Here is a 21,311-nt window from a genome sequence, read left to right on the forward strand (position 1 = left end):
CAGCAACTTGATAAAAGGCCAGGATGTCCAAGAGAGAGATGCTTGATTCAGAGATTCAAGATATGTTTCAGTGTGTGTGTGTCCAGTCTGTGAAACCTCTATTCTCAGAGCCTCAGTGGCCATGCCTGGGGAGAGTGATGATAAATGACTGCTTTCCTGTAATTTACCTTCAGGAGAATGGATGGAGCTGGCCTGTTTGGTTAGTGGGTGGGGAAATGAGGAAGAGAGGACACTGTAGGTGAAAAAAAAGAGAAAGAGAGTAAGGAGATTCCTGCTTTGAGCCTTTCTCTGGAGTTGGGTTTCCTCCAAGGTGAGGAACGCATTAAATTGTGTGTATATACTGTGTGTGCGCGCCTCATTGTTTATTTACAGAGCTTTAGCTCTTGCAGCGTTCATAGAGGAGGGGAGCCGCTCTACCCAATATTCTCTTCTTCAAACCCCCATCTAGCCCCCGTGAGTGGAAACATACCAGAGCAGTGCCAACTGTGTTTGAGCAATGGAGAAAACACACATGATCAATTTTATATAATTTCTGCAGCTAAGGCTAATAGCCGCTATTAAAGAGACAGATGATCAACACAACGCACAGTTCATTACCTAATAATTTATTTTTTTACCATTTAGATTAAAAAGTCAGTGGTTCATTGCCTCAGAGGAAAATGTACAAGGAAGACTTCGATATAACAGAAGTGAAAAGCAGTGCTAGACTGAGGGCAGGATCCCTTTGTTCCCCCCAAAAAGGTAGGTGGACAATTTTTGTGTGAGTGAACCATTATTCCCAGGACATTAATGTAACAGGACATGGTGGGCTTTGTGTGTCAGTTTCCATCTGTACCTCTATGGGAAAAGCAGAGGGTCCAGTCAGTCACGTTTTTACTCCATTCACCTCAAAGTCATTTACAATTGGGTGGTTGTTGTCTGGAAACAACATAAAACCGAAAGGAATACATTCTGTGTAATATCTGAACCACGTCTTCTGGTCGTGATCACGAAAGCATATGTTCCTGGTTTCTACATCCATATAACATCCATAATCATCTGGTTTGTACATCCATAAATGTGAGTCATCCCAGGCTAAGTGATGCTTTACAAAAGACAACATAAACGGCAGAGGCAGTTCAGTACATATTTACAATATTTTAAAAAAAAATGCATCCGGACAAGCCAAATGTGTGGATGAAAATGACGCATGTGCACAAAAAAAGAAAAAAATAGTCAAAAAACAAACAATGGGAAGTTGACCAAGAAAATGTGTGTGATATAATTCTTCATCATGGACCGTTTCAGAACCCTACCCCCACCCAAAAACACTAAACTTCAAATAAGTTTCCTCTCACCTCTCTGCAAGTTGTGCGTGTCACTTGTTTGCTCGGGAAGGTTAATTAAACACACAAACTCACACACCTGTGAATGCTATAAATGCTGTGGAAAAAAAAAACAGGGGGGAGGAAGCAAAGTGAAGCAGTTATGGTCTCAGTTCCACTGCCAAGCTGCTGGGCTTGTTAATATAAAACAACAGGATGGCTCTCTCTATGAGGCTCACAAAATAGCTTTCACAAGCGCTACACTTCCACCCCCTAACCCCCCACTCAAACAAAATCTGGCCAATTTTAACCTTTTTTGATTTCGATGTTCAGGGTGGGCACTTAAGAAAAGGAAAAGCTGGTTTGTAGTTTTCGATCATGTGACCTGTGCAGAGGCCTGCAGGGAAAACTGTATTTTTTTTCCAGCTTACATACCAGACACTCCACAGAACTGCAGGAGAACCGTGTAAATATTTCATCTTTTACAATCCATGAATGTTTACAATCCTTTTTAAAGGATTCACACAAAGATGTGATCCCGCTCCATTCTGGTGATGTTTTACTTGAACTCTACATGGACAAAAGATTTTGGACCACACCTTTTAATGAATTCAAGTGTTTTCAAACCCATTGCCACAGGTGTATAAAATGAAGCACCTAGCAACGCAGTCTGCTTTTACAAGCATTTGTGAAAGATCAGTTCTAAAGAGCTCATTGAAATCCATCACATGTGTAATTTTTTCCCCTCTTCCAGATATTCTACGATAAGCTATCGGTGGTATTATCGCAAACATGGGCGTGTTTAAAAATAGTGACAAAGTGGAAGGCCATGTGACGTTACAGAGCAACCGCTAAGGTGCACCTGTGACTCAATAACTGCAGATTTGCAAACCTTGTTTAGCATTAACATCAGCACAGAAGCTGTGTGCCAGGAGCTTCACGACATGGATTTTGGTACCTGAGAAGCTCTTGTAGGTGTGAGGTATACTACTTTTGTCCATATAGTGCATTTAGTGGAGATTCCTTCACTTTACACTGCAGTGCAAAAGCACAAACATACCTAATCTTGATTTGATTTGCTCTTTTAGATTTGAAGGTAAAAAAGCCCTCAACTATTAAAACAAAGACAAGGGCGCTTTAGCTAAAACTAGCTAGCTAACACATGGTGATCCATCAGCTGCTGGCTTCAAACGTTTTATGGCAGAAGTGACACACCAGGAACATTTTGTTTAACATCATTATAGTGAAACTTATTTCCAATAGCAGTTTCATGAGTTGCTATTGACAAGATCAGTTGCTGTGGTGGATTGGTGTGATCTGGCCGCAGCAGCTGCATGACAGGATACCTCAGCATACCTTTCACGCTGGTCTTTTTGTACGCCACAGGCAACGTCATCATTATAGTCCTAAACATTTATGGTGCAGGAAGCTGCTACAGTACTCCTCGGAACAATAGGTGTCGCTACTCCGAAAAAAACCTCTGCATCAGCACTGATATAAGGGAAATCGCCTCCATCTATACTTTTTTCTCCACCAAGTCATCTTACAACATGTCCGTCTGATCTGTGACCATGTGAGCAGTAAAACCTGACATGATTGTACACTTTTATCTGCTTGGCTGGTACAACGGGGCCCTTAGGGTAAATGTGTTCCCATGCAGTGCCACACTCTAAAGATTTGCTGGCAGGATAGTTATATATGTGTATAGTTTAAGAACTATCCAGCATTTTGGGTAAACTGAACTGGCAAAAATGATCAACGGGCATCGGAAAAAGCCTCTTTTGGAAGCGTTCCTATAGTGTGACATATCACGTGAAAACTAGAAGAGAAAGAATTTTGTGGAATTCCTTCACGAGGGTGTTGGGTGCTCAAGGAGCTGAGGCAAATATTTTGACAATTCATCGGAATGCCAGACTTACATACCAAGATGCGGACACGGGTGCTACTGTAACACCACCTGTCTGACAGGTCACAGAGGACAGCCGACACATAAATAAAGGACTGCTTCTGCATTTTTGAGAAATTCCATCAGTGGGATTTGTGCCCTCAGCATAGTGCCATAGAAAACTTAAACGTCTGCTTTTTTTTTTTTTTTTTTTGTCACACATCAGAAGTCGTGGTGGCTTATAATTCATTTTGGTTACAACTTGTTTTTGCATTGTATTATAAAAAACAAAAACAAAAAATGTCTTGATGAGAGAGAAAAGCATGAAGAGCCACAATCGTTTGAACAACATCTAGTCATGTTCAGAGTTCATAACAGCATCAAATATCATGCCATTAGACGTCCTCAGTTCTAATAACACGTCATAAACACAATCAGACCATTTACCTGTGTGTCTTTTCTTTGCAGATTGATTTACATTCTCAGAAAACAAGAACTACAGTGCAGTACTATACACCACAGAGGAGTCTGGAAGCCTCTTTCTGTGCTTTCACTTATCTAAAACACTAAATACACAACATGCAAAATGGGTTAAAAGGGGAATTCGGGGGGGTTGGGGGGAAAGAGGTGGAGGGAGGGAGTTTGTGGCTGACACACAGACGAGAGCAGAGGAGAGACACTTTTGGAGGAATGACAAACCAAACATGCCGCCAAAGCCAAAGGAGCGTAACCACAAGCTAGCATGAGATGCCTGTAGGAACACTCACTGCTATGTGAGCTTGATGTGCCCCTCAACTAAACTGTGTGTTTATATTGTACTCTATTTAAATAAATTGTAAAGTCGTTTACAAAATGAAATAACTGCAAAAGGCAGATAAAAAGCTTGAGAGCAACCAGATGGGTCTCTCTGCGGTTAATTCGTTGGTCCTGACTTTCATAGTCTCTTAATTGAATTTAAAAACTGACTACCCTTATTTGGCAAGGCATGACAGGGTTATGCATTTGGGGTGGGCAAGTGGTGGAAGATGACCTGGGAAGTTTTCCTTTGGATCTTCATGCTCATATTGGTTTACCTCTCTCTGCTCCCTGTAAGGATTTGATGGACCAGCAAAAAAAAAAAAAAAAAAGAAAAGAAAAAGAAAAAAACCCACAAACATGCAAACTTAACAAAGCACATGAGGACTGAAATATGATCCTCTCATGTCATAATACAATCAGTGAGCACTAAAAATGTTCCAGGCTCATTCATTTTGTCAAAATACTAAGCAAGGAATGAAAAACAAAAACGAAAAAACCCAACAACACAGCTACGTCTTTTCTTTATCCAACTTGTTTTTGTGTTTTTACTGCATGAAAAAGGAACTCTTGTTTCAATCTCTTGTTGTGGCAAACAAAAGCCTGCCAGTCTTCATCAGTCAACACAATGAAATGTTCGGCCATTTTTAAAGACATAAGTGACGCTGGCCACACAGCAACGTCTGGAAGAGCTGTACCCAGCAAAGAGAATATCCACGAAGCGCAAAAGTCTCAATGGAAAAGTTGGTTTTGTTCTGAAATTCGGTCTGCACCGCTTCATCTTCCACAAAGTGACAGGCCATGAGTCATGATGGTGACTTTATAAACCACTCGTAAGAGGGAATAGTGGTGAAGAGGCCTGCAATGTGACTCACTCGTGCTCAATGCAACAAAGGGATACATCTCAAATAAGGATGTGGATGGCTGAGATAGCAAAGTAGCCACACAAGATATACAAACTCTAGTATGAGCAGTGGCATCGGGTACTTGACCGTATAAGAGCCTACGTGAGCAGTTTATTCTGTGAGGGCTGTATGGTGGTGGCGGCAGCAGCAGTGGTGGTGTGACTGAGGTTTGCTGTGGAAAATGTCCCTGCAAAGGGAGCCCTTGGTTCCTTGTAGGACACAGAAGTCCTATAGTCCAAAGAAGATACTGCAAAGACCTTGAGAAATTAGGCCTGTTTTGACAGGAAAATGCTGAAGGTCATCAGTGTGAGGTGGCCAAGCTGGAGATCTGTAGCTTGTCTTGTTGCTGATATCAGTCTGTGAAGTGATAAACACTCTATAATAAAATCCTCAGAGAACAGTGAGGGGTGAGCATTGGTAGTCTTGCATGAAAATACCTTAAAATGGCAGAAGACAGGCAGTTTTGACAGGTGGAGGTCAGGGGGTTGTATTTTTTAGCAGGGGGTTGGACAGTTCAGTTGCCGTCGTCGAGAGGGGAAATGGCGCCTGCTTTTGTCTACACTTCACACCCTTTTTAATGGTCCCTTTTTAAGGCAAACCAATTGGACAAATAGACAAGTGGCCTTACAATGAAAAAAACTTGAAAAATAAAAATGAAAATAATTATACAATATACACAAAACGTGGTCCTTAAAACAGGCAGGGTACATGCAGTCTTTGTAATGTGCAGCGTTCCCACAATGGAGGAGAAGAAAGGACTCGAGTGGCCGGGGATAAGAGAAGTCAAGAGTCAGGATTTGTGATTGAGTGCTGTGAAGGGAGAGGTAGGGATGGACGCTGCTTTTCCCAATCATGCTTTGCTGCACTTCCCCTTCTTCTCCTTGCGCTGGAACTTCCTCAGACGTCTCGTCCAAACGTCTCTCCACTGGATCACCAGGCTGTTCTTATCGGCCACCAAGCCTATGCGCTCCGCCCCCGGACTGCTGGCTCCACCTCCGGGCCCGACTCCTGGACCTGCTCCTGGGCCCGTTCCACCTTCAGCGCCACCCATCACCAAAAATCGTTTGCTCATCTGGATTTTGGGACACTTGCAGGCAAGGTCCTTCATGTGTACCCACAAGATGTTGTCACCTCGCTTTAAGGGTTCGCCCCGGCTCTTGTACACAGCCACCACGCTAACGGAGAACTTGGCCCAGTCACCCACCGTCTCCATGTCCAGCACGTTCACTTGGACAGCTGGGAACACATGTGCAAGAAACACACTCAGGTGAACGCTCAAAACTCTTTACGCTTTTTAATTAATGGTATGGAAAGGAATTCTGCTCTCTTACCATAATCCTTCTTGCAGTATTTCTTCATGTTGATCTTCAAGTTGCCTTTCACTGGTTTACAGTAGGACTCACAATCTGCAAAAATAAGGACAACCAAGTTCACACCTGAAATGCAGGCAGTGACTCCAGTGCTTGTTTTCCACCAACATGTGGCTGGGGCCAGTTCTCTCTTGGTGCACTAAAAACCATCCTTCATTTTGACAGATTTGGGAACCAAATGTTGCATAGTGTTACTAACAGAAGTCGGTGTGATTTCCTTGGGAAGAATATCATGGTCAACAGAATCTGCAGACTCCAAATGCCAGTCACTTGTGAACCCTCCCTTTGGGACAGATTTTTGACACAAGTCATCAGTCTTCTTTTTTGTGGTGGAAATGTGTTTAAGCATTTATAGACTAGGCACATTCACAGTATTGGTGAAAAAGGTACCAAAGGAGCACATGAATCTTTCATATTTGCTCAGTCTTACTAACACGTTGTAATGCATAATTAGTGTCACATCACTTTAAAATATAAAACGCAGTGATCAAGCAAATATAAACATAACATTGTGATATGTGCTGATTTCTATATAGAAAGGTCAACTTTGACTCCCCGTCCCATTAATATATTTCAAATTTTTCTACAAATACAAAAAAAATACACATCAAAGCATGATCTACTTTTTAAATACATGTGTATTTTTTTCTATAATAACTGAGTAAACTTACACTTGCCTTTACAAACTGACTGATGTTGCCAAAGGCTGAAAGGAAAACTGGAGCAGCGCTAAATAATAGTTGGGCTTGGTGTGGTTTTTGTGCGCTAAAAAACAGCTTCTGACAAATCACACATCCAAATCCCTGCAACAGCCAGTGCTGGGAGGCAAGTGAAACATACCAGAGGAGTAAAAGTGTTCAGTTTGACATGTTCTCCGGGGCCTTGAGAAAAGGCAGAGCGTGGTGGAAGCAGGTCATGGTTGGATGAATGTGGATAGGCCTTGGCTGCCAGAGTGACAACTAAGACCACACACTGGACCGATGACCTCTGCTGACCATTAGTAGGTGGGGTTGCAAATGATGTGGTTTGTACGTTTATGAATATGACAGTCAAAATTGATTTCTTGGCTGGATGACGATTCTCTGATCTTTTTCTGACCGACTTTAAGGCCAGCCACGGTTTGGTTTAGTTGTTCTGTGTCCTCCAGCATCTTTTTCAATCCAGCTTTTCCCTCATGCAGATTTTGGCCAAAGAGCAGGCATGTGGCGCTGGAAACACTTTGGCACTTGATTTCAGCATTTGGAACCTGAGCAGCCACCTTTCCTTCTATTATATGACTCACAGCTTACCTGCAACCTGAGTCAAATTTAAAAAATATATATATATATATTGAATTTGTTTGTAATTTTATGTTGAGGAATAGCTGTGTACAGCAGTTTCAATGGACCAGAAAGGTCGGAAAGAAACTCTCAGTTGTGTTATAGAACCCTTCAAAGATTTGAAAGCATATGCATGTAATTACATCGCGTGGTTTATTTTCTTGTAATCCTGAAATATTTGTTTTGCCATGTCGGTATTCTCGGAGATCGGAAAACATGTTTTGCAAGAACAAAGAGCAAAAGGAAAGGGAAACTGAGAAGATAAGCATGATTAAATAGGCTTAAACAGATGAAGTGCGCTAAAACGATGACAAGAATCCCTTTTAAAATTTAAAGCATTCACTGTGCTTTTAACTCAATTTCTGCCACTGGAGCTGCAGAAAGAAAAATGCTGTTGTTTGTTAGTAAGACTCATCTGTGGTTGACACAGAATCCACAGCATAAAAAGAAAAATCTATGAGAAGGATACAAAATAAGTTTAAAAAAAAAAAAATGGTGAACTGAAATTGCAAAAGAAAAAAGAGTTTTAGTGACTTCTAATGAAGGGACGTGAAAAGTTGACCACCAACAAACCACACGCTGGTAAGTGGACTGGTATCTGCGGTGCGGAATCTCGTTCCCTTCAAAAGGAATAACCATTTAGCCGTTTTTGCTTTCCAAAGAAAACCAAATAAAAATCGCTGGACACGAAATGTCCAAGTTTAAAAACAAAAAAAGAGAAAAATGACCCTTTTGGGAATGTTGTATGAGTGAAAGGGTGTTGAATTGTTCATTTTTTTTGTGAAAGAACTGAGGAGGAGGAAGAAACGGGGGACCGAGGAGCTCATTAAAACGTCCAGAAAGGTTGGCTGTATATCAGAGTGCTGGAGATTTTATTATCCAGAGAGAGGACAGAAAGGGAAAGACAAAAGGAGAAAGAAGATGACTTTCAATACGCTGCAATGAGTTTAGGTGTGGATGAGTGCAAAGGTGTGTAGTGTATGTGTGTGCGTTTTACTTTAAATAAATGATGCAGAATATCACAGCCTTCTTAAGGGCTTTCTCATTAGTACCGAGTATGTGGTATTCATGTAAGTATGCATGCAGCTGTGACAGGCATGCATGTGCATGAGATGAGCATGGATTTCATTAGATCACAGCTGTTTTGTGTATGTAGGTCTCTGTTTTTGTATACAGTGGCTAACCTGCTCTTGAAACTCTGGCTGGGGCGACAGTATGCTCTTTCCCATGAAGCACTACTTACTGCTGGGTGATCACCTGGAAAAGCTCTCGGTGAATTGCCCAATGACCCAGAAGGCCAGCCTGCTGAAAACATGCACAATTGGCTCCAAGGCTCTCGATGCCCTCTTTCCCTTGAGCCCCTTTCACTGTGCCATGACAAGGACAAATTGCATCCAACGCCCCTTACACAAAAAGATTTTGGGGGCCTTAGGTTTCTGATGGTGAAGCTCTTTCTGTGGTAGTTTAGGAAGGAGAAAGATGGGGGAAATGCTCTGGTGTGTTTGGTAGAAGCTGAGGTGAATTGACAATCAATGACTCTTGTGTTCTTAGACCCTGTAACATTTTCCCAGGAAAGTAGTAAACAAGAAAGGGCTGGACTCTCTGGGTTAAAAAGACCCAAGCGATGGCGGTAAAAGGTTATACAGAACAAGTTGTAAATAAGTGAAGAAGCTGCGAGTCTAAGGAAAATTAAATTCAGGACTTACAGTCACAGTAAAAAGAAAGTACACCCTCTGTCAGTTCCAATGTTTCCAAAGGAATTTTTTCCAGATGCAATTTTGCAAACTTGAGTTGTACTGCCATGTTCTTTTGAAAGAGAAGAAGTTTCCTCCTGGAGACACTTCCAAACAATCCATACTTGTCCAGTCTTTTTCTAATCGTATTATCATGAACTTAACATTGACCATGCTGAGACACGTGCAGTCTGAGGTGTAGCCTTTCTGTTTTGAAGTTTCTTTGAACATTGTACGGTCTTGACCTTGGGGTGAATTTGCTGGGACATCCACTCCTGCTAACGGTTTTGAATGTTTTTCACCAGTGGAATATTCTTTCTCACTCTACAATGATGGATTTCAAATTATTAGTTCCAACTTCGCAGATTGGTGACCAGCATCAGTTGCTTCTCTGAGATGATTTCTGATGCATTTCCTCTTTAATGTTGTGCTAATACACAATTGAATACTTCAGACCTACAAACTGTCCGAACTTCAGCTTTTATAGAGATGCTCACACTGAGGGTGTACTTTCACACACAATTCTGCATTTTGCGTTAGTATTTTTAAAAAATAATAACACAGTATAATCATGTGCTGTTCATCTGAGGTTGTATTTACATAATTTAAAGACCTGATTTTATGTTTTACTTTAACTACACTCACTTGTAAACATAGTAATGGTAAAAAAAAAATGAGATGAAAGATCTTTGGCTAGAATTCACCTCACCTAATTGAAATCATTTTAGGTAACGTTTGATCCCAATTGGATCTATTTTATGCAATTATCTGCCCTAAATTTCAATAATTAACCTACCATGATTAATCTGTTGTAATAAACCATTTCTTTCCCCCATTTTTTTGTCCAGGCTTTTTGCTAAGCTAACCGGTTAGCTAAGCTAACCAGTAACCGGTTAGCTTAGCTTAGCTAGTTTACAACATTTACCTTAGAAACTTCACGAATTCTCGTTAAACTCTTCACCAGAAGAATGTTTTTCATTTCACACTGTTAGACATATCTGGAGGTTTTTATTTGGAGTGTACAACCAATTTTGGCCTTTTATGTGGACCTCGGTAAGAGCCATTATAAACATCTTGAACTCTATGAATCGAGTCCTCAAAATTTATAGCATGCAACCTCGAAAGTTAAGTCGAAAGTTAAACTTTGAAAATTTATTGTGAGGGTTCTGAAAATACATATTATTTTTAGAAGAGAAAGGACATAAAAACAAGAAAACCATTATTGCTTTAAAAAGAATGGCAGTGGTAGCAAATTTGGGAGGGGTGCACAGTCTGCCATTTCAGTGATGATATATGTTATAAATCCACTAATGAATCAACATTTCCAAATCAACACCGCCATTTAAATCAAATAGTTGTAGAATGAAAAATGCGGACAGGGTAATTGACCGAAGCCTAGAGTGTTAGAGGGAGTGACTGAACAAATTTCCCCCAGTTACTTGCCAACACTCTTTTCATGCCTCGCAACGTTCCCCTTCCACTATATCTCCCAACTAAACTGTAACTAATCGTCTCAGCTGCCTATCTGCTGCCCTTGGCTTAAAGCTGCACTTAAAGTCTGAGCACAGCGTGTCTCCACTAACTTGAGGCTAGCGGTTGGGGAAACTATGCCAAGGACACAGGTTTTTAAGACAATGTAAAATTTTTCCGTCCCCAGTGCACTCGTTTCCTTTGCTGAGAACTTCAAATGAGCAGACCCGCCCTCTATTAATATTTATTCCACGCCTTAAAATACGTGTCCAGAAATATTAAATATTATGTTTTTGTTCCTCTCATAAAGTAGGGGTGCTCAAGGTGCAAGGAGTATATACTAACCTGCTGGTTCCTCTGTGCTGCTCACGACAGCTGTGGGGTTGACCACAGGGATTTCTGAAACACGCACAAGAAACACAAAGTTATTTCAACGATTAATTCTAAGTCCACACCTTTCAAGTATGTCTGAAATGATCTGGCTGCCGGCCTACAATGACAGCACGTGTGGTCAAAGAAACAAAGTGTGTTCAAATTCATTAAATGTGATCCCAAATATGGAGGTGGGATGGGAAATAGTACTGAGAAGAAGTAAAAAGTGCTCTTTGAGGTCACTGAAAAAAAAAGAAGAAGAATCAGGGTTGTCACACAGTAGGTTTGTGGTGTACTATATGTCAAACTTATGAAAATACACCGGGCTTTGCAGACAGACGTGCTAGATAAACGCTAACAGACTGACAGGAATACTTATTGGTGGTGAGAGGGAAGACCGGTTCAAATAAACCATACATGCCATAGACTAATGCAGCGGTTTCAGTGTAATTTTTTAAGGAGATCTTCAGACTAACTGGAAGAAATAATCAAAGTCCAATTTTAGTTGATGCTTCACAAAAATCACACCATAAACCAGTTTTCGAGGAGTCAGCGCATTGAAAGTAGGCACACAATGGCAAGGTGGCTACACTAGATTAATTTCATCCTCCTCTAACAGATGTGGGGTTAACACTGCTGTGCAATCTCCATGCAAGCATGTATAGACAGATGGACGGATGGCAAAGGGGCAATTTTGGTGGGATCATCTTGAGACAGATAGAGCCCTCCCTTGTTGTGCCCGCTGGCTACAATAAAAAAAAAAAGTGCCTTGTGGAATTCCTCCAGGACTTCTCCTTTAATCGTATGCATCTTTCCAATACAAATGCTAATGCTAACAACAGGCCCCTCTCCTTTTACCGTAAACAGAATTACTGGAACGCCGGCTTAGCATCCACCCAGAGGATCTGCTTTTGATTGGATTTGGAGGTTCAGGGGTTGGACCGAGTGTGTGAGAGTGTGTTGGCAGGAGGTAGAGGGGGGTTTCTTGGAAAGCTGTTTTGAGGCAAAAGCAGCAGTTGTCTCTCTAAAATTATGGACACCCTGCCAACAAAAACAAACAAGGGCACGGAGCTTTGTAAAGGCAGGCGCAGCTGCTAGAAGCCACTTTGAGACCCTTTGCCCTGATGGCCACATCTTGTGAAGATAGACAGATGATGAAAGGATCATTCAGATGTGGGTTGCTGCCATCATACTAATTGGCTTCTTAATGGATTTGTCTTCTGTCTTGGGATACAGTATCCTCCAGGGGTAATATGCTGACATCAGTTTATAATGGCAGACAGGGTTGTCATAATGTGCATAGCTTAAGCATGCCCACACCCACCATTCCTCTTGTTCTTGATAGATAGTTCACCTAATGGCACTAAAACGAGTATAGTCTGCCATCCATGACCATGGTCGTCTTCTCCTTCTTGCCTATCCGCCATCTGCTTCGGAGCTGCATGCAAGAGGAACAACATGGCACCGTGTGGCACAGTGTGGCAGAGCTGGACACGGCACGGCATGACTTGATTTGGTGGAGGCTATCTTTTGATTGTTTGCAATGTGGTACAGACACGTGCTGGGCCCATGGGCAAAATTCATAACTTGCGTGGACTCACATTCGCTTGTTACAGGAAATCAAAAACCTAAACACAGCTACTAGAGCACACACACAAACACATATGGTACATAGTTAAAAGAAAGTAGAATAACAGCACAAGCGTTAACAACAGTATGCCTCTTTGTTCCTTTAGCATGGATCGCATTTCAATTTAACCCAACTTTATGCTGGGGTGCTCGTTTGCCTCACGTTTTGGGCTCTTCTCCATGAAATGTCATTGCAGTTTCAGTGGCTATGCAAGTCATCACATGTACCACATGTACCACACACACACACACACACACACACACACACACACACACACACACGTTTTCATATCCTAGTGAGGACATCTAAATGACAAAAGGCTTTCCCTAGCCACTTACCCTAACCTTTCAAAAATTAATGCCTTAACCATACCCATTAGCCTAAACCGAAAATGCCTTCAAAGTTGTGGGGACAGGCATTTTGTCCCCACAACTGACTGTTGTCCCCACAAGTATAGTAGCATTCCAATTTTTGGTCCTCACAAATATATCCAAATACGGCAGGCGCACACACACACTTGGGTTATGTATGTCAGATAGCCAGAAAGACTACATAAAAGTATGTTTTCACTTATGTTCTGTATTCTTCATGGTTTGGGTATGTGCTGCCTTTAGCTATGGATCATGCTTTTTGTCAGATTTTAATAGTCACAGGCAAGCTGATAAAATTAACCATGACGATCTGATCAGTGTCGCATGCAGTAACTGGTGGCTGCGTGTGGATGTGTGTCTGAGTTACTCACTGATGCAGGGGGCCACGGGCGAGCGGCTCTGCTGGTACCCTTTGGCGCAGCGGTTGCAGGTGATGCCCGTGACACCGTCCTTGCAGGGGCACTGGCCTGTGGTCTGGTTGCATGTCTTGCCTGCTGCGCCCACAGGGTGGCAGTCACAAGCTGGGGGGGGGGGGGGGGGGGGGGGAGAGAGAAGATGTCAAAGAGGGATGGAGGATAGTGGGGCAGATAAAATAGATAAGAGATACCTGTTCATCAAACATGTTGCAAAATGCAAAATGACAAGACAAAACTCCTCCGAAATACAGTAAATATTATTGATTAATGATTGATTGACTGCATTAATACTGAATGTTTGGGGGCCCACATGTCTTTAGCCTTTATACCTAGGATTCTCAAACTACTGCATTGTGAAAAACTGCATGCATATCCAGAAAACTGATGAGAAATAAGATATTTGTGTGGAGGACATTACAGGACAACTAAAAGCACAGAAAGCTATTAGTTTGGGTGAACGATGCATGTTGTGCATCAGTTTCAGCAGGAGACGCACACCAAATGCTCGTTTCCTCTTTCCTGAATGCTGCGTGCAGTCTAGTGCCTGCCTGCCTGGTAACACACGCTCTGCTGTTTCATCACTTCCCAAAAGTTCCGTGGATGCCCACCAAATGCCAACACCAACAGGCAATGCTCCGGTCACCTCACTTTGGCAAGACTTTTGAGGTTTGCTTTTCTAGGTGATTTATTTAAGCCACTTTAACTCATTAGTTTTTTTGGGAGTATGAAGAGCAGTTAATTATATGAGGCATAGAGTGTTGGCTGAAGCCATTTGACAAAAGCTTACAAGAACACAGGAAGTGTGAGAGCAAAAACACAATAAGCCATGAAACCCAGTAGGAAAACTCTGCCTTTTCCCCCTTTGTTTTCAGCCTGACACTTTGGAAAAATACTCTCAGACTAACGAAAAAAATGGCAAAAGCAAACTTGCAAGGGCCTCAGCTGTAACACAATAGTTGTAATTGTCCAGGCTTATCAAGAAAAGGCAAGAAGGACCAATATTTCATACAAGGGAAAAACCCTGTAATCCAACAGACTTCTACAGAGCTTGCCAGGGAAAGGCAGCTGCTAACATGCCACGGTTTCTTCCCACCACCTGACGAAACTGTTAATGTGTTTATTTGCGCCCGGCGATTTTTTTTTAAGTTGCTACAACAAAGGAGAGGACCCTACCACCTGTTGGATCGGCAAAGCGAGCGTTTAAATGGCTGAAACTGACCCAAGAGTGTCTGCATGACGGCAGGGTGTGGGGAGATTAGCTCAGCTCAGATCTTTAGAATCGTGTCTGCCTTTTCTGGCAAGGCCAACAAAGTCTACAGGTGTCAAAGTGGCTGCACACTGTTTGAAGCCGAGATGTAAATCTGATGCTTCATCATGAGTGCAAAATCCCCATTATTTGAGTCACGCAGACTCCAATGGGAAACTTGAGCTTTGAAGGCACTTGGTAAAGTGCGACTGAACTAAGGACAAGAACGTTAAGCATGTGGCAGGGTGTGATGCAGGACTAATCGGGTGCCGTGGGTCACCAGACACTTTTTAGGCTGTGCCAGCAACCTCCACCTTCATTTAGAGCCAGAGTTTCTTCTGCTTCTGGCTAGGAACTATTTGGAATTTTCCTGAAGTTTGCATTCTCAATAAAACTCAAATGATGTAGTGCATTGGTCCGTCAACTTTTACAGTTTTTCAAGTAATGAAAAACGCTTTCAGACCAAAGGAAAAGCACATGTGAGATGACCCATGTCATAATCCCAAGTTGTTCCTGCAGAGACATGTGACAAAGGCAAGAAGTTTTACAAGCTATTGTCTCTGCACTGATCACTTAACATTGTTTATACTGACCAGCCCTGTCAAACTGCGAATGATGCACAGCGACCCCCTCGCTTCCCTTCTAATTGAGACTCGGACTGTTTGGAGTTCAGAGGTTACTGTCAGTGTTCACATTGTTCAGTAAATAACCAGTAACGGCCAGATCTGAACGAGCTGTCAGGGGCAGGCAGGATGGAGACGGGGGTTTGGTCGTGTCAGTCTAACCCCCAGCCTTCCTTCCTCAAACTGAGGTTTTATGTGCAGAGGCTAGAGCCAGTTAGAAAGCTGTAAAAATGTCCTCAGATGTTGATGGCTTTTCAAGCCTATGTGACTGCAGATGTGACAGGCGCTGCATTGGGATTTGCAGTCCCTTTCTCAGGCGTCTGCTTGTTTTAAGCGATTCAAGTGATTTTAAGTGACTGTGTTACTCAACTTGTGGTGACTGCACTTTGTTCACTTCAGTTTTATTTATGTAGCGCCAAATCACAAAAACAGTCACATCAAGGCATTTAATACTTAAACCCCAACCAATCAGATGATCCCCTATGAGCTAGCACTTGGCGACCGCGGGAAGGAAAAACTCCCTTTTAACTAGAAGAAACTTCCAGAACAACCAGGCTCACGGCTGGGCAGCCATCCGCTGTGAGCAGTTGGGGGTGAGGACACATGGAAGACAGCCTTTGTCTGCTGTCATGGAAAGTAGCTTCCAGATTTGTGGACTTAAAATATCCACGTTACTTCAGGAATCCTGGTTTTGTGTTTAGAGTCCTTCAAATACGCCTCACACTGTGAACAGACAACTAGACCTAGACAAGTTTGATCAGTAACAGACACAACCCCTTCTAGATTCTGTACCGCCCACCAGCCTCCCTCTATTCCCGCCTCCTCCTCTGAACACACCTGTATTTTATTGCAGTAACTCCATTTCAGACATGACGACATGACACGCACCCCCTTCAACAATACCACACCCCTGACCTCTGTCGCGACCGGGTCACAGGCAGAAAGGACATGGAAAGCAAAGGGCTGGAAAGAAAATCATGGATGCTGGTATGAGAATAAGAGGAAGACAAAGGTTTAATGGGTTTGTAGAAAGGCAGAGTGAGAGAAGTCATAAGTCAGGGTGCAATCAGAGGTCCTGGTTGTAAACCATCTGGCAAGACAGAGATGAAGAAAAAGAGAGCAAAAGAAAATGACATCTCCTAGAAGGCTGTGGATCAATCATGGAGCTGGCCCCCTCAGCTTTATAAATGTAAGCTTGGATTCTGTCACATCTGGAGCTTTTGGAAAGGAGGGTGTTAAACTGTTTATAACCTGATCACTTGACTCGGATTGCGGAGAAACTGTAGTGTCAAGGGGCCTGCATGTGTGTGAAAACATTATGCTTCCAGGTACAGCAGGAAATGAAAGATGAGAGAATTATTTGCACATAGGGACGCACATCTCAGAGTGGATCTGTTGTCAAGGGTGCAGCAGATCCCTTTCTGTTATTGTTTCAGTGCATTAACAGGTCAAATGACTTGAGTTTTAAGGTATGTGACCAAGTCGCTGTGGAGGGGTTTTTTTTGTAATCTTTGTTAGCCATTACATGATGAATGGCTCAACATCTCATTGCAACTACCACGGGCAACTGCGGCCTGATATCATGCCATTTCTAACCTCTCGGTGTTATATTACAGGCTGCAGAAGGAAAACTGACGAGAAGCCAGTGAGAGATTCCCACCGTGAAATTTCAGCCAGGAGATCTTCATGGCTATGAGTGTTGGCAGCTTTCACTAGTGCCGTTTTTTATGTTCTGGAAGTGATTTTTTTTAAACCTTCATCTGGATCATACGGCTACAAAACACTCTTATTTATTTGAGTATTTTCTCGAGCATCAAATACAGGAAACAAGTGTTATTTTTGCAATATTTCCAGCATAATATAGGGATGAAAAATATCACTGCAAATGTGAAATAATGAAATCAATTTTCCATGAGAAATGCATTGGTTACATGAAAATATTATGTGGTGTGTGGGCAAGGGGGGAAACATTCGGTGGGGTGGCCAGAAAGACTCCAGGCATAGTATCAAATCATTTCTCTCTGCTATGGTATGGCAAATCAGACATGCTGATTTTTAAAAAATATATATATATATATACACATATATAGTAAGAGTTGCCATGACAACATATGTTTCCACTCATAAAATATTACTACTTCTCCCCTTTCTCAAACACATAGACTGGCTCAATCAGTGTTTGTTTGAACATTTTGTAAACATTTAGCACCGAGTAGCGCCAAAGAAAAAGCTAAACTACATTTAAAGTAATAATCTGGGACATTTTCATATAATCACATATATCTATAAACAAATATTTTCTACTCTATTAATGACTGACGTGACGCGAAGCGATCCTTGCTCGTGACTTGTGGTTGGTAATTCTTTCCCAGGAAACCACTTGTGTGTTATATTTCTGACAGCAGATGAAGAGCGAGCTCTGATCATAATCAAGGATAAATGAATGAGTGCTACAGTTCTGCAGTATGCTTGACTGAAGCCTAATAGAAGTATAGAGGAGGAATGAGCTCATGCAGCAAATAGCACAGACCCAAAAAAAAGCAGAGTATCTTGAAAGCCACGCTGGAAAATTAGTAATAAAGTTCTTCATAAACACTACTGTTACTTCTTGTTAGATTCTCACCTTTGCAGGCTCGCCTGTGGGTGATTGGTCTGGCCATGTCCCTGTAGAAGCCCTCCTTGCAGTAGTGGCAGTGGCGTCCTGCGGTATTATGGCGGCAATTCATGCACACCCCGCCACTTTTCCTCCCTGACAACTTGTACAACTCCATGTTGAATCGACACCGGCGGGCGTGGAGGTTGCAGTTGCATGCTGCGGAGGGAAAGAGCAAAGCCGTTATGGTATCGGCAAGGGTGAGGAGGATAGATGCGAAAGTTTACAATAACTTCTCAGTATTTATCTTAGGGTTCAAACATAAATTTAGCAGGCTGAAATGTTCACATGGAGCACGCTCAGCAGTAAAATATATCCTTACTGGTGGGGTATGTATATCACAAGAGAGCTGGGAAAGATTTTCCAGTAAGGCAGTGTAATAATAATAATAATAATAATAATAATAATAATAATGAGTGGTTTATAATCTACGCTGCGTCTGTGGGCTTGGCTGCTATTCCAGAACTCATCAATCAAAAGTGATATTTGCAGAGCTCATTTTCTCCATTTCATAATTAATGAATTCGGCTTCTCTCAGCCCATTAGTTATTAATCACTGGAAAGAGAGACATTAATTTCATGAATCACTGATGAGTAAAGACTTCTTAGATCTATTAAAAGCGAGACCAATTCAGATATAGGAATGAGCTCGAGCTAGCTGTCTTCTAAATGAGGCGAGCAGGATATATGGGACATGTGAGGGGTGGTTATAGCTCTCCCAGTTACCCTTGAAATCCAGCTGGTTCCTTAATGTCTCTTTTGCTCACAAGTCTTTTCCGTTGAATCCTCAGCATAAAACTGCGTTCACCAACTCTGACATTATTGATAAACTCTTTTCATTATCTAAACATGGGGGTTTTGCATTTGAGAAGCCTAATGAGAAACCCACACTTCGTGCTTGTGTAAGACTTTGATCCAGAACTTCTGCTGGTTAAATCAAAGTCAGACCTGGAACCTGAAGACTTGGCCGTGGCTTCAAAGTCAACTGTCGCTGAGCTTAGCTTTAGCTCAAAGTTATCTGCAGATACATTTGAAAAGCGGTAAACAACAGCAGAGCTGTTTGAGTGAAAATGTCAACAGTTGTGGCAAAGCAGAAGTATTAGAGGATCACAACAGAAAGTGATATTCATTAACTTTAGTCAAACTGGAGTGGCTTCAAGGAAATAGATTTCACTACACAATAAATGTTTAGAATAAAACAAAAAGGATGTAGCAACAGAGACTAAGTTAAAACACCCTGGGTGAGGGTAAGGCGCAGAGGGGCCAGTTACAGAAACATGTGAAATGTATATTTTCTGTCTTACCCATTCCGTGTAAACATGATCATATTTGCAGGGCTACAAGTTTGACACCATCCTCATGCCAGATGGATAAACATGAAGCTAGCGAGAACAGCCTCTTACGAGGGCCAAACACCTAGCTTGGCTCTGACTGGAGGCAACTAAATCTGCCAGCCCTCACTAATTAACACATTATATCTTGTTTGTTTGTAGAGCTATTTCTTGCCCAGGTGCAGTCACTTCATGAGGACACGTCACCACTCTGAAGTTGCTAGGCAAAAAGCCGAGCTACAAAGGTACTACGGCCGTGTATGAATTAAAGAGCATAAAAATGGTACATAACACACCTGTAACACCTGTAACCACAACATGGTACCTTTACACCTTTGTGTTGAGTAAGTAAATAAACGTTTGTAAGAGCTTTTCACAGACAGTATGTACAAATACATTATACAAAGAAAAAAAACAGTAAAATAAATAAGAAAATTAAGTAATTAAGTGCCATAATGAGTAATGAAAACAGGTAGTTTATTATTATCATCATCATCACTACTACTACTGAATAAAATTTTGTCCAACGTCACTTTTATGTTCTATGTATTAAACCCGCGCTTTTATAAGTTTTTAGTGTTTATATAAAGACCAATTAATAATTGATCATCTTTTAAATGACTCTGTCACTCCAGCAATGCTGTTCCAAAGATTTGTGAAATATCAATTTTTTTCTTATCAATTATATAAATCTTTTCAGTAATTAAGTTTCCTACTGACAAAATAAGAAACCAGTTGTAGAACACGTAACAAAATAAGTTTAAAAGTTCAAATTTCGTAGAAAATGAGATCTCAGTACCCATTTCATTACAAATATGTAAAGGTGGACTATAAATGATTTAGAAAAATAGAGATTCACACAAACTGTGTTCAGAAACTACCTTAAAAACGACTTATAAGGGCCTTCCATAACGTTGTTATGTCACAACTACACAGTCCTCATCTTCAACCAAGCTCCCCCCCCCCCAACTCCACTCCACTCCATGACCCTTTACTTCTTTATTTTTTGGTTTGAGCCTGTAGCTCTGTAAAGCTCTTAGCTATACATCTGAAAAATACTACAATCAAACTAATGCTTAGTGTTGAATGAATGCAGTACATTTTACCCGCTCTTGCCTGATCGGAAAACACTCAGTGTTAGCATGTTGCACAGCTAATCTGGCTACTATTTGCACGACCTGAGTATATACGCCTACTCACCAGCGTTGTGTTAGAATACAAAAGGCCAGCAAAAAAAGCCTTTAATACTGAGACTGCTACACAACAAGTGGGTATTTTCATGTCTCTTCATGTCCTGTAGTGCGGGCTGAACTCAGTTAGCCCGATTGTACATAAGTGGAAAATAAATAGCCATAATGCAAGTGATTTTAGAAATGGTAACTCTATTATGTGAAAATTTAGTGCAGTATTTCATTCTGTAAGACTCTTTCCTTGCTCTGGGTCCAGTTCTGGTTCAGACGTGTGGCTGAATTCTGGAGTTTTGTTACAAGACAGTGGGTAAGTCTATACTTACAGGATCTGGGCTTATGGCGGGTAACCAAAGTTCTTTTGCTTTACTTTTCCTGTTCTGAGATATCTATTGCAATGGCAGGAGAAGGCACAGCGCTGTTCCAGATAGGGGCCTTGGCAGTGGCAGCTTATTTTATTTAAGGGAAACTTTATAAAACACAGCAAAGACCATGTTTGTACAACCATTGCAGGAGGAGAAATCCATTTTGTATTTTAAGCTGACACTTGACATGCACATTCTTGAGAGATATGAGACTTAGATGAACTTATAATGATAATGGTATAATGTGTGACCTTTAAGACATATTTCCCAATAATTTACAGATGATTTTCATTTCTCTGCTCTAGCCAAGGTCAGTTCTCCAGTTCTATTAAGTTC

At 41.6% G+C, this 21,311-nt stretch overlaps 1 protein-coding gene across 3 annotated transcripts in view; it reads right to left on the reverse strand.

Annotated features, from left to right (window-relative positions):
- Positions 1–584: 584 nt before the first annotated feature.
- The window catches only part of ntn2 (netrin 2), a 44,311-nt gene continuing 23,584 nt past the window's right edge, over positions 585–21,311 (reverse strand). For all 3 annotated transcript variants that reach the window (XM_006808017.3, XM_035915441.2, XM_035915442.2), the window contains exons 3-7: positions 18,063–18,251; positions 13,526–13,675; positions 11,127–11,180; positions 6,221–6,295; positions 585–6,125 (exon numbers count right to left, since the gene is read on the reverse strand). In XM_006808017.3, coding sequence (XP_006808080.1) covers positions 5,740–6,125; positions 6,221–6,295; positions 11,127–11,180; positions 13,526–13,675; positions 18,063–18,251 — 854 coding nt within the window. In that variant the 3' untranslated portion in view covers positions 585–5,739. The remainder of the gene's footprint in view (positions 6,126–6,220; positions 6,296–11,126; positions 11,181–13,525; positions 13,676–18,062; positions 18,252–21,311) is intronic.

This window comes from Neolamprologus brichardi, chromosome 8 (genome assembly GCF_056152115.1).
Source record: "Neolamprologus brichardi isolate AB-2024 chromosome 8, ASM5615211v1, whole genome shotgun sequence".
Classification (NCBI taxonomy): Eukaryota; Metazoa; Chordata; class Actinopteri; order Cichliformes; family Cichlidae; genus Neolamprologus; species Neolamprologus brichardi.